At 50.6% G+C, this 12,978-nt stretch overlaps 1 protein-coding gene across 10 annotated transcripts in view; it reads left to right on the top strand.

The window, feature by feature from the left end:
- Positions 1–12,978, top strand: part of ADCK1 (aarF domain containing kinase 1) — a 110,903-nt gene that overhangs the window by 90,320 nt on the left and 7,605 nt on the right. For all 10 annotated transcript variants that reach the window (XM_082384717.1, XM_082384719.1, XM_082384718.1 and 7 more), the window contains one exon: positions 12,671–12,820. In XM_082384717.1, the coding sequence (XP_082240843.1) occupies positions 12,671–12,820 (150 nt within the window). The remainder of the gene's footprint in view (positions 1–12,670; positions 12,821–12,978) is intronic.

Below are 12,978 nucleotides of genomic sequence, written 5' to 3'. Positions count from 1 at the left end.
CTAGAGTGAAAAAAAGAGGGGCTTCTGTCTCCCGCCTGCCACCTGATTGGCCTCAGAGAAAGCTGACCGGTGGGCTGGGACCTGTACCCCATTTTCTTCTTCTTGGTCACCATGGGGTCCCACAGGTAGGGATGGGGTTGTCCTTTTTCCACCAGCGTTCATCATTTTTTAGTCCCTACTCTGTGCTAGGTGTGAGGGTTCAGAGAGGAACTAGACACAATTCCCTTTGTCAAGGAGTTCCCAGCCTAGCATTGGAGTCAGACACACAACTCTATCCTTATAGCCATCTCTCAGGCAACGCAACGAGGGGTGAGCCAGTCCCCAGGGAGCCACAAGGAAGAAGTGCTCACCTCTGCCCCAGGCCGGCTTCCCCAGCAGGATGAGCGGGAATTTGCCAGGGTGTGTGTGTGTGTGTGTGTGTGTGTGTGTGTGTGTGTGTGTTGGGGTGGAGAAGTTGGGGACGCAGAGGTGGTACTGCAAGGAAGGGTAAAGGAGTGGTGAGGTTTTGCAGGGCTGCAGGCAGATGGTGAAGGCCTTGGGCATGACCCCGAGGTACTGGGGAGTCACTGAAGGGTGAGGAGTGCAGTGACGTGACCATTCTGGCTGGTGGGAGAAAGGAAGGAAGGAAAGGGACCAGACCCAGTAGAAGTGAATGCTCTTGGCTACTCCCTCTCGGGCAGCACACTAAGATGAGCCTGGGGTCCCAGTGGTGGCCCAGAGGAAAAAGCTATACTTTGGCTCAGCAGACGAGCCAGTGGGAACGGCAGGAGAGTGTGCAGATTGTGAGCCCAGGCCTTGGGTGCCTGTGTGGCCTCTGCAATGTGGGCGATGATAGCCTTACTTCTAAGAAGGTTGGGAGGACCTCAAGAGTTAGTGCACAACAGTGCTTAGAACGGTGCCTGGTGTATGCTGAGCACTCCAAAATGGCAGCAGGACTGTTGTTCTCACTCTTTTCTTTGGGCTCTGGCCTTTCCTTCCTCCTCCTTTATCTCCTTTTACGGTTAATGTTTGCTGAATGCCTGACTCCCTGTGCCAGGCCCTTTCCTCCATAATAAACTCAGGAAGGAGGTCTTATTGTCTCCATTTTGCAGATGAGGAATCAGAGATTCAGAGAAGGAAGGTAACTTGCCCAAGGTCACACAGCTAGTAGAGCTAGGATTGAAACCCAAGTCTCTCTGACTCCAGTACTCCTCTTAGTTCGTAAAAGGAGGGCCTGCAGCAGAGGGTATGGAGCTGCTGCCAGGAGCATGTTTAGCCACAGCTGGCCTTGGATGCTGGGGACAGCTATTGTCCCCTGACTTAGGGAACAGTGCTCCCAGAACCCTTCAGGGGCCTCTGGATGGGTGGGGAGGCTGGGTGGGCCTCTCTACTCCCTACCCTGCTTCACCCAGGGCAGCTCTGCCATCGCCTGAGTTGCCTATTGGGCTCTTTTGGAAGAGATCTGCTGCTCGGGGGCTGGGGGCAGGGGGAGGATGAGAAAACTACTGTTCCAATTCAGGGGACGCTCAGAGAGATAGCAAATGTCTTTCCCGAGGTCACCTGGCAGTAGCACAACTTGGGGCTTCTGACTCTGCTTCCCTCACTGTTGGCTAGGGGGTGTCTGGGCAGAGCTTCCTGCAGAGGAGGGAGTGGTAAGACCTGCTTGCCCATCTCTTCCTCTGTTGGTTGGGGTGGGGGTATGTCCCTGCATCTAGCCAGGGATCCTTTGTCCTTTGTCCACCAGGACTCTTGAGTACAAAGTCTTTGGCGCCAGTGAGGAGGGGAAGGGAAGGGAGGGGAGGGGAAGTCACCTCTTGTTTATCCTGAACAGTCTTAAAGGGGAGCAGGGTCTCTCTGCCTGCTGATCAGGAAAGACTCCAGGGGCCTCAGGTTACTGGCATTTAGTTACTGCCATCTGTGATGGGCTTTTCATGCCAGCAGCACCCCTAAATTCATTAATCTCTTTGGATCCAGTGAACCCAGGACTGTAATGGCGTTTAATCAGGCAGCTTTGATTTTCAAAGACAAGTGCAGACAAAGATGTGCTCTGGTGTAGTTGCTTGCTCTTGGCTGAGTGAGGTACCTGGGAGGAGGTTGGAGGTGGCTGGTGGGAGCTGGGGCTGGGTGATGCCCTCTGAGGGCCTGGGCTCATCTGCTCCTGCTTCCAACCCTCTTGAACCAGCTTTGCAGATAAGGCCAGCGTTCTGTGCAGAGCAGACCCTTGGTGGACATCCTATGAATTAGCAAACAAATTAAGCCAGTCTCATGCCCTGGATTGGCCTCTATGAGGCAGGGCTGGGGTAGAGTGTTGGTTTTTGTTTCCGTGGACATACAGAGTCGGGCAGGCTGATATCAGAGTAGTTTGGGAAAAACAATAGCAATAATTATTATAAGCAACTTATATGTACCAAGCATGTGACAAATATAATCTCTACTCCTTACAGATGTCCTCCAAGGATATATCGTTAACCCCATTTATAGATGAGAAAGGTGAAGCTCAGAGAGGTTAAACAATTTGCCCAACATCACACAGCTAGCAGGGGCAGAGTCAGGAGTCAAACCCAGGTCTGCATGACTTCAAAGTCCTTGCTCCTCCACCTTCTCTGTCTCCCTCCCAGGGATTTGCCTGGGGCTGCAGTGGATCCTGGGGCCACCTGGTTGACAGCCATGCCAGTAACTCCTCGAAGAAGGAGTTGGAATACTGACAGAAGTTTTGCCCAGCTCCCAGAGCACCATCTAAATGCAGCCCTTCTCTCTCTAGCTTACATCAAGTTCATATTACAAACGTTGTTCCATTTTCTAGAGATGTTGTGAGGACTAGATGAGCCCTCCTAGCACAGCTCCTGGCGAGTGGCTAGAACTCTGAACTGGTAGCTAGTTGATGGTTGTTGCTGTTTTCATTATTATTATCATCACTGGGCCCTGCCCTTTCCTCCGTCACCTCCTTTGACCATTAACGTTTACTGACTGCCTGACTCTAGGTGCCAGGCCCGATCTGCATTACAAACTTAGGAGGGAGGTCTTTTCTCTGTTTTGCAGATGAAGAATCAGAGACTCAGAGAGGGAAGGTAACTTACTTGAGGTCCCAGATCTTCATGGTACACCTCAGTGAGTTTTCATATGGATATACCATGTACTCACCAGCCAGATAAAGGGACAAACCATTTCTAGCCCCCTGGCAGGCCCCCTCCTGCCCCCCCCCCAGTTGATACCCTCACCCCCACCAGAGCTTCCGCTATTCTGACTTCTGTCACCATAGATCACCTTCTCCCTTACTGAATTTCATGTCAATGGCATCATACCATATAGTAATTTAGGCCTGGCATCTTTGTCCTCAATTGGCTGTGGGTCTTTTCTGGAAGCTCTATTCTCTTCCATTGGTCTGTTGGTCTGTCCTTGCAATAATAACCATACTGTCTTAATTCCTTATTTCCTTAATCTCCTGCCCCTGGCTTCTAGGGTTTGCATGACCTGGGAGCCTCCTTGGTAGTATTCTGAAATGATGTCATTAAATACTTCCACAGGAACCTCAGGCTGGGCAGTGGGCGCTGGGCCACGTGCTCTACTGTGCCGTTGCTGACCATCGGTGAGGTTGGGAGACTAGGGACAGGCCCTACTGTGCAGAAATTAACCTGTTATGGCTCTTACCAACCAACCTCAAAGCCACAGGCCTCATGGAAGACTAGTGGTGTGTGTGTGCATATGTGTGTGTGTGTGTGTGTGTGTGTGTGTAGCATGAAAGACTCCACATGACTGAAAGTTTCTAAAAAAATTCTGAGGTTCTAAAACCTGTCTAGGACTGTGGGACTAAGTGGACCTGTCCCTGGAATGACTCTCCCTCCTGAGGACAGCCTGGCTGTGAGTGTTGCTTGGGGAGGGAAATACAGGGGACAGATAGGAGTGACAAGGGGCAAAGATCGCACCCCAAATCCTGGGGGAAAGGATAGTTAGTGGCATCTTGGCTGCTACAAGTTGTTGACTCAGCTGGAAGATGGGGCTCAGCAGGAAGTGGCTCTAGAAGGAATTGTTCCCGAGGGTGGGGAGGGCTCTAGACCCCTCCAAACACTTGTTAGTCATCCCCACTCCACTTTGAAGAGGCCTCCTCACCCCGCAGCGTCCCAGCCCAGTTGGGCTAGTATGTGAGGACCTGAAGACCAGTCCAAGTGGCCAGTTCTCCACAGACACAGGTAGGGAAACACCAGTTTAGGAGACAAGAGACCTGGGTTCAAGCTCCATCTCTGCCAGTGGTCCGCTGTGTGACCTTGGACACATCACTCCCCTCCTCTGGGCCTCAATTTTCTTACCGAAGGCGTTGGGTTAGCTGGACTCTAAGGGTCTGTCCTGCTTGGATACTTTACAGAACAGCGACTCTTGGCTTGCTTGGAGATAAGACTTGAATGCAGATTCCTGGGCCCCACCCCAAACTTACTTATCAGAATCTGGGGTGGGAAGGGTTGCAAGAATCTGCATTTTAACAAACCCTCCGGGTGATTCAGGCACTCACTGGAGTTCAGGAACCACCTGCCACAAGACCAGGGGGTCCCTGGCTGCCCCAGGTGAGCCCACAAGCCTCACCTCCACTGTTTTGCACGTCCAGGCCCTGCCCGGGTGTGTTGTCTGGCCAGGGAGCACGGAGCCTGGGGAGCCAGCAGCCTGCAGGGGCCCTCGTTTGCCTGTGCTCTGAGCCCAGAAGCAGCATATTATTGAGGGCCTGACCCGGTGATCATATTTGCCAGTCACTTTAAGAGCTGGTGACAGTGACTGTCATTGATTTCATTAAGAATAAAGGTCGTGCAGGAGCACGCTTTCCTGGGCTGAATGGAGCCTCCTTAAGCCACAGGACGACTATTGATTGCAGGACCTTTATCGAAGGTTAATTGGATTTCAGTGAGGGTGTGTTTAAGACCCCACATGGGCTGAGGCCCAATTGAATTTGTGTGAAATTAGCTGGGAGAAAGGTGACAAAGTCCGGAGCTGGGGTTGGGTGAGACAGGGACTGGAGGCCTGGTGGGCAGCATCTGCAGCCTGTGAAGGACGGGTTGGGTGCAGGGATGGCGGGCTTGCAAGAGACGCCAGTCTGTCCATCCCGGGGGCCCGGGAGCCTGCTGGGGAGAGAAGGCCGGGTGCTCCGCAGTGGTCATTATGTGGACTTTGACCGAGTCCTCTGTCCCTATGATGGCCCTCTGGTCTGTGGTGTGGCTTGTAGAGCCTGTCTTTTTACCACTCCAGAGAGTAAATCTTGTCTTCCATAAGGATCTGAAGGGGATCTGGAGGTTTAGCTCTTGCTCTGGACTCCCAACCCATGTATTGGAGGTGCCAGGGCCCGAGTTGCTGGCCTCTCTAGGCTCCTAGACAGCAAATATCAAGTTCCCCCACTGTCGGCTTAGGGTGCCCTGTCGTCTAGCCTGCTGAACCATTTTTCAGTAGCTGCCTGCTCCCCTCTGGCAAACACAGCCTGGCTAATCTCTTTGTGTGCTGTTTTTGGCCATTTTACTCTCTGTTGCAGTGGGGTCTCGGCCTTATTTGTTGCTTTTAGAGTCATTTTAGCGGGGCTGGTGAGGGAATGCAGTCAGTGCCTGGGTTCCATCTGCTATGTGTAGCCAGCCGCCCTTGCCATGTTTCTTCCTTTGAGTCGTTTTTCTATTCCGTGTCACTGGAGAAGCAGTGAAAGCATCTCAAACGCGTCTTTCAGCAGACGTTTCTTGAGCACCTGCTAGGTGCAGGCCCCTCATGTCAGTGCCGTAGGAGAGGTGTGGACAGAGCGTGGGACAAGTGGGCTGGCCAGGCGTCACCGAGGCTGCGTGTATGATGGGAGGGGCAGAGGGTTCAAAGTCGGGCCACCTGGGGTTGTGTGTAGCTCTGCCATTTATTGGCCAGGTACCCTTGGGTAAGTTACTTAAACTCCGAGTCTGAGTTTCCTCATCTGTACAGTTGGAGTGATAACCATACTTCCTTCACAGGGTCGTTGTGTGGCTTTGCAGGCTGTGAAGTTCTGTTAAAACAAAAAAAAAGTCCTTTATAATTCATGAGGTTATTAGTCACAGAGGCATGTCTTCCTCCACAGAATCTCCAAGAATCTTCTTGCTCCTCTCCTGTCCACCTACCTCTGTTGTCCACGAGTATGTAGACTCCGGGGTGATCAGTGGTCACTGACTGAGCAAATGGGCACCCCCTTTCCTATCTCTAAAAGCCACGCTGCCCAAGTGTTTCCTCTTGTCTCCCGACACCGGCTCGGATTGTGTAGGACATTTGCTTTGTGGCCAGCATCACCCACCACCTGGCGGGTCACTCTGGTTCGGTGCTGGAAGGCGCTCAGAAGACTAGGGAAGAGAAGCCAGAGGGGCACAAAGACCCCCGGGTTACTGAAATCACTAGAATGAAAACACCTCCTCCCATCGTCCACCCTCCGTACCTTCTCACACCAAATCTTGAGAAGCTTGGGGATGTTGGAGGGGTCCAGGTGCACAGATGGGTTCCTGGAGACTTATTTCCCCAACAGCAGGTGTGTCAGGAGTGGGGAACGGCGTCGCTTTGGAGTTGGCCTTCCTGGCTTCTGTTGCTGGCTCTGCTGCTTGCGAGCTGTGCCGCCTCGGTGGAGCTCATCACCCTTGGGAAGGCCCAGGTTCCTGCTGTAAAGTGGATACAAGAGAGGATCAGGGACTTCCCTGGCGGTCCAGTGGTTAAGATTCCACGCTTCCACCGCAGGAGGCACGGGTTTGATCCCTGGTTGGGAAACTAAGATCCCGCATGCTGTGTGGTGTGGCCAAAAAAAAAAAAAAAAAAAGTATTGTATTGTTTGATGATTGAAACATGAAGCAGCTGGTGCAGTGCCCACAGTCCATGCTCATCACAGGCTGTTTTGCTGGAATTCTAACCCCCGGCTCCCTCTGTGGTGCTGGCAGTAAAATATTAGCCAGAAGAAGGGGGAAATGTAGGGAAGAAACCCTTTGCTCATTTTCTTTATCCTCACCCAGGAAAGGTGGACGGATATGTGGACGTATTTCTTTGGAGCGAGTTGCTGCCCGAGGCAGGGATGTCAGAGATCAACACGTGTGTCTTCCAGTAGTCGTGGCCCCTGGGATCCACTCCCCGCCACTCTGGTAGCTGTGACCCTTTGAGCCTCACTGGCCAGGAGCCCTGAGGAGCCCTTATAGGCCTGTGGATACCCCATGCCCTGGCTCTCAGGTGCTGTCCCGGTTCAAGCCGAATCTAGAGAAGCTTTCACCAAGCTCCTAGAGGCTCCGAGATTAGAGAAACTCCCCCAGGTTCCTGTAATTAACCCGGCTCCTCTTTCTTCCTCATTACCGCACCCAACACCACGTGTGGCTGAAGAAGTTCCCACTGCCTTCACACTCAGGGACTTCATCTCAGCGTTTGCTGGTCCAAGATTGACCCGCTCCGTGAATGGGCAGCAGCGAGGGACCTGAGGCTTATACATCCCAGGGGTGGTTCCTGGGGGTGGGGTGGGCTGGAGAGTAAAACGCTCTAGGCAGTGGTCCGGTCTGGTCCTTGGGGCTGTGGTTCTGCCTCTAGAAGCCTGGGTGGACTCCAGGGGAGGGGCAAAGAGAGCTTGAATTATTAACCTCCTTATACTTAATATCGGGCTACTTGTGTGGTTATTAATACCCTGCAACACCATCCTCCTGTTTCTTTCAGAGATCTGGACCTTGCTTCCTTGACACCCCCCAAGAACATTAATAGACTTTCCCTTGGGGGTGGGAATAAATTCATCCATGCAATTATAGGATAATTAAAGTACTTTCAGCCAATTCAAGTTTTGAGAAAAATCCAAAAATAACTCTTTGATTTAAATATTATTTACTAAATTAATTCTTTACTCAGACTTTTTATAGATTCCTGGGTTTTCCCCTGCCTACTGTTAGAACATAAAGGCATTGCGTAATTATGGAAATCACTTACGTGAGCGGCACATTCTTTTTACATGGAACAATTAAAGACTTGTCACTGATTTTTTTTTTTTTTTTTTCTGAAAAGAGCTGTGGTATGGCTTTAGTTAACAGTGTATTTTTGGTTAGACAAACAGCTCTGGATTTCCCACTGCGACTCTCTTCTCCAAACGGAATGCTTTCTTGGTTGCCGTGGGGACCTGCAGAGGGTTTTGGTGCAGCTCCTGCCACCAGGAAGGAGCTTCCCAGTGAGTGGAGAGGCAGGAGGGGCTGGTGATTGAGAGCCAGGCCACCTGGGTTTGGATCCCGGTTTCACTAACTGCTGGCCAGGTGACCAAGCTTCCTCCTCCTTTTGTATCTCGCTTCCCTCACCTGTCTACTGCAGAGGTGGCTGTGAGTCCACGTAACGTACCTGGAATGGTGCATGGCACAGAGCGTTAGCTGTTACCATTCTGAAAAGGTGGGATTGCTTTCCTTATGCAGATGCTGCCGTTAACAGGGCAAGGGGCAGCCTTAGAGGAACTGAACCGACATTTCTCCCAAGAAGGTATACAGATGGCCAAGGGGCACATGAAAAGGTGCTCGACATCACTAATTGTCAGGGAAATTCAAATAAAAACCACAGTGAGAGATCACCTCACACCTGTTAGAATGGCTGTCATCAAGAGGACAAGAGATAACGGTGTTGGTGAGGGTGTGGAGAAAAGGGAACCCCTGTGCGCTGTTGGTGGGAATGTAAATTGATACAGCCACTATGGAGAACAGTACGGAGGTTCCTTAAAACACTGAAAATAGACCTACCATATGATCCAGCATTTCCACTTCTGGGTATACGTCCGAAGGAAACGAAATCAATATTAAAAGGATACCTGAAATCCCATATTCATTGCAGCCTTATTTACAATTGTCTGTTCTTGAGGAGGAGACATAGCTAAGTATATGCAAGGGCTGGAGAGAGGGTTTTGTGCCCAGTGATGGCCTTAGGTTTCTCCTGGGACTCTCAGTGCCTCTGTGAGTAGGAGGGGGCTGGCTGCCTTTCTCTGGGCAAATTGGTTCTCAGGACTATTTACTGCAACTCTGATAGATGTTAAGAAAAATTACCGAAAATTCAGAAAAAGGAGTGTGCGGTTTGTCCTTTCAAAGTCATTCTTGGGCATTGTTCAAGCAGCCTAACTGAGGATTTTTTCATATCTAAGGGAATGTACTTTTGTTTGACTTTGCTACTGACAATTAATTAAGGGCTCAGACTGAAGTCATATGTCAACCTGTGGATCTTATCCAGTAGAGATGCAAATAATTTCTCCCTACTAGAAAAGATAACCCAGAAGGTTATGATTTCCTTATTGCCCAGGCCAATAACCAGTTTTGTATCTAATCCCGGAATCTTAGTCTCTTATTCCTGTTTAAATACCCATAAATACCCAGTCCCTCAAAATTCTCTTTGAACCAGCTCTACTGTCTTACTTGCTCCTTTACTGATGAGTTACACAATGTTTGACATGTGTTCATTCTATATTTGTGTGAAAGTCAAGTTTTTAACTTTTCGAAAATTACTCTTTGATGGTGATAGTGGGTATATTTTTTTCCAGGTTTAAAGTAAGCTACCGCATGACAGAAAACAAACAAGCACGTTTGTGTCGTAGAGTGTAGCGGATAAAGTGCCTTCCCACAAGCAATCACATTTTGACCTTGAATCTCGAGGTAGCTCTGTGAGGAAATAGAGTAGATGGGGCTAAGCTCACCGAACAGCTCAGGGAACTTAGACCCAGATTGAGAAGGGAGGTGACTTGTCCCCCAGGTCACCCATGCCCACAGTGGCAGTGCCAACAGGGCCCCAGAGTGAAGCCAGTGACATAGGCTGGTCCTCCCTCCTGTTTCTGCTTTCCACACTTGCCTATCCCGGTGAGATCTGGTTAAAATGAACATCAGGAACAGCCTGTAGAAGGAAAGACACCCAGGTAGGGGCCGCTGGAAGGGGAGGGCTGCTCTGGTGGCTTTGCCTGCGTGTATATGGGCCGCAGTTGGCAGCCTCTTCTCCTCCTCCTATAGCAGCCGCTCACTCCTCATGGGCCAAGGCTCCCCCAGCCTGAGTCCCCGGAGCCCTAGGGGCCACCTTTCAATGTAGTAACAGGGGGCCCGCAGCGACTAGCAATATTTCAGAAAGCTTAAGGGAGGTCATACATCTCCCCATGACAGGTCTGCCCAGACTAAATGAAATGTCATTGCTCTGCTTTTGGCTGGAATTCTGTCAGCTCTGTCTGGCTGCCCTGCTTATCTTGGGCTGATCAGGAGCCCTGATCGGACCTTATAGGCGTCCTTGACAAATAAAAATGAATTATTACTTAATAAATGCAATGGGTTTGGCAAATATGGCCTTTCAGAGCTCGTCTCCGTAGAGCTCCAAAGAGCCTAACAGGAGGGGTTCTCAGTGGTCCCGAGGTGGGGACCTGCTGGCTCATTCAGGACCAGCTCTGGCCGGGCCCCCTCTCCCAGGAAACAGAAAATGGTGGCCCTGGGGCACCCAACATCTCAGCCTGAGTCTGGGAACTTGACACAGGGTAAAGTTCTGTTCTTGATGCCCACAGACACTGAGTACTGGGCATTCCTTTCCCCCAAGAAAAATGTCAGGAGCGTGTGGTAGCAGGGCACAGGGCGACAGTCTTAAGTGTCAGGACTTTAGATAGCCTCTTTAACCCTGATTTCATCATTTCTTAAAAAGGTACAATGAAACCTAGTCTGCCGCCCTCCCAAGAGTGTTATGAGGAATCAGGAGCACCTAGGAGAGGTTACTAGGTCCCAAGCACCATGATACTCTCATTTACCTGACAGTAGCCCGTGAGAGTGGCACTATTATTATTTCCATTTTGCTGAAGTTGAGAGTATGACTAACTTCTTTAAGGTCACAAAGTTCAATTGAGAAGTGCAGAAGTCGGCGTGAGCCAGTATAGAATAGTGGTTACTGGAAGGCTGTGGGTCACACCTGGTTTGAATTCTGTCTCCACCTCTTTCCAGCCAGGTAGCTCTGGGTACATTAAACCTTGACGAGTCTCAGTTCCTAATCTGCAAAATGGGGATCATGATTGTACTTACTTTTAGGGCTTTTAATAAGGATGACAACTACTGTTACTAAAGTAGACTTATTCTTGATGATTTAATTGGAGGCCAATTATCATTGATTGGGATTCAGAGGAGACTAATGGGGTTAGGATAAGCATCAGAGGCCGGCACCTCAGCATCCCAGAAAAACGTGGAGAGACAAGGGTCTCACTCAGGTTGAAGGCAGAGTCCTATACTCACATGTTTGTCCTGTTACAGGCAAGGAGATGAATAATAAAACCAGTCTATGATATGTAACTTAGGCCTCAATGAAGCTGTTTAACAAAATAGAGCCAGTTCCTGCCATCATATAGGAGCTTATGATAGTGGGCTAGATGGTTGTTAATCAAATAATAGTACAAAAAGTGTGCTAGTGATAGAAAAGTGTGAGGGTGTATGGCAGGAGAACATCACTTAGTCTAGGAGGTCAGTGAAGGCTTCCCCAGGGAGGTGATGCTCAGTTGGGGTGGAAAGGAAGAGAGGAGTGAACCAGGTGAAGGGGAGATGAAGCAATGTTCCTGGAATATCATGTGCAAAGGCCCTGAGGTAGGAAGGCACAGAGACTATTAGAGAAGAGGAAGAGAACAAATAATGGCTGGAATGTCAGTGTGGTACAAGATGAGACCAGGGAGGGAGGCTGGGCCTGGTTGTACAGGACTTTGTAAACCAAGGAAAGGACTTGAGTCTTTATCTTAAGACCCTAATCCTATGTTCCCCATCCCACGGGCCCCAGCTCCTCTCCTCTAGCTGGGATATGTTTGTTAGTGACCATGGGGTCTAGCTGAGGCTGAGGGATGCCAAGGGCAGTGTGTGCCCTAGGGCGTCAGCTTCCTGGGTTAAGCATCTCTTTGTCCCGTGGAAACCCATCAGCAGACCATCTGTGGGTCCGGGTCTGGCTCTGTTCAGCAGCTGTTCCCTAGCTGGGAAGAGGCTTTTAGCTTTAATAAAAAGGGAGTAGAGATAAGGAGGCTGCCTCGGCAGGGAGAGCAGCAGTGACAGGATGATTTAAACGGCCTCTCCAGTGTCATTTCTTCTATGCAGACATCATAAATCAGATTAGCATTGGGCTCTGGCAGGGAGGGGAGTAGGGAAAGGGGCCTGAAGGGAGAGGGGAGAAGGGCTTGTGATTCTGGGTCCTCCTGGGACTGGCCTAGAGCTGCTGGGGCAGCCCCAGAGGGTGATGGGGTCATCTATTCCTGTTCCTCAGCCCCCTGGCCTTGTTCTTTGGAGAAGGGGCAGGTAGAGTGATCCCTACCCCCACCCAGCTTTCCAACCCATATTCAGCTTTGGGGGAAAAAATGAAGAGGGACTGATAGAAGAGAAAAACCAGGGAAGAGTGGAGGGGCAGGTGTGGCAGGTGGGTGTTACAGCCTTCAGAAAACCTAGAAGCAGCGGTTCTCCTACCTTGCCATCCATTAAAATCACCTTGGGCACTTAAAAAAATACTGATGCCTGGGTACCACCCCTAACATTTCTGAGTTCCAGCTGAATCTAATGTGCAGCTGAAGTTAGGAAAAGCTGGATGAGCGTTCAGCTTCTATCAAGAACTATGCAATCTCAAACCATCCCTTCCACCGTGATTGCTCAGGCCTTCCTCTTGAGAGTGGCCAGATTGAGGGGCCAGAGTAGAAGTGTCTGAGGCATGTGGTAATGAGGTGCAACTCCCACCCGCCTCCCTTCTCTTTCAGATCTCACGCCACCTGGGCAAGATGTACAGTGAGATGATCTTTGTCAACGGCTTCGTGCACTGTGACCCTCACCCAGGCAATGTGCTGGTGCGGAAGTGCCCGGGCACAGGAAAGGCGGAGATCGTCCTGCTGGACCATGGGCTTTACCAGGTAGGAGAGCCCTTTCCCCTCCAGGGTCTGGTCCTGCCTGGGCTCAGAGCCCGCTGAACTCCCCTATTGGCCACAGAAATGGGAAGCAGATAGCAAGGTAGCTGAAGAGGGCCCAGCCCTACCCCTAGAGCTGTTATTTTGTGGAAGTCGAGGTCATA

The sequence above is a fragment of the Balaenoptera borealis genome (genome assembly GCF_965194805.1).
Source record: "Balaenoptera borealis genome assembly, chromosome: 3".
In the NCBI taxonomy this organism is placed as follows: domain Eukaryota; kingdom Metazoa; phylum Chordata; class Mammalia; order Artiodactyla; family Balaenopteridae; genus Balaenoptera; species Balaenoptera borealis.
The sequence above is the reverse complement of the archived record's forward strand: the minus strand, read 5'-3'. Positions and strand labels throughout refer to the sequence as shown.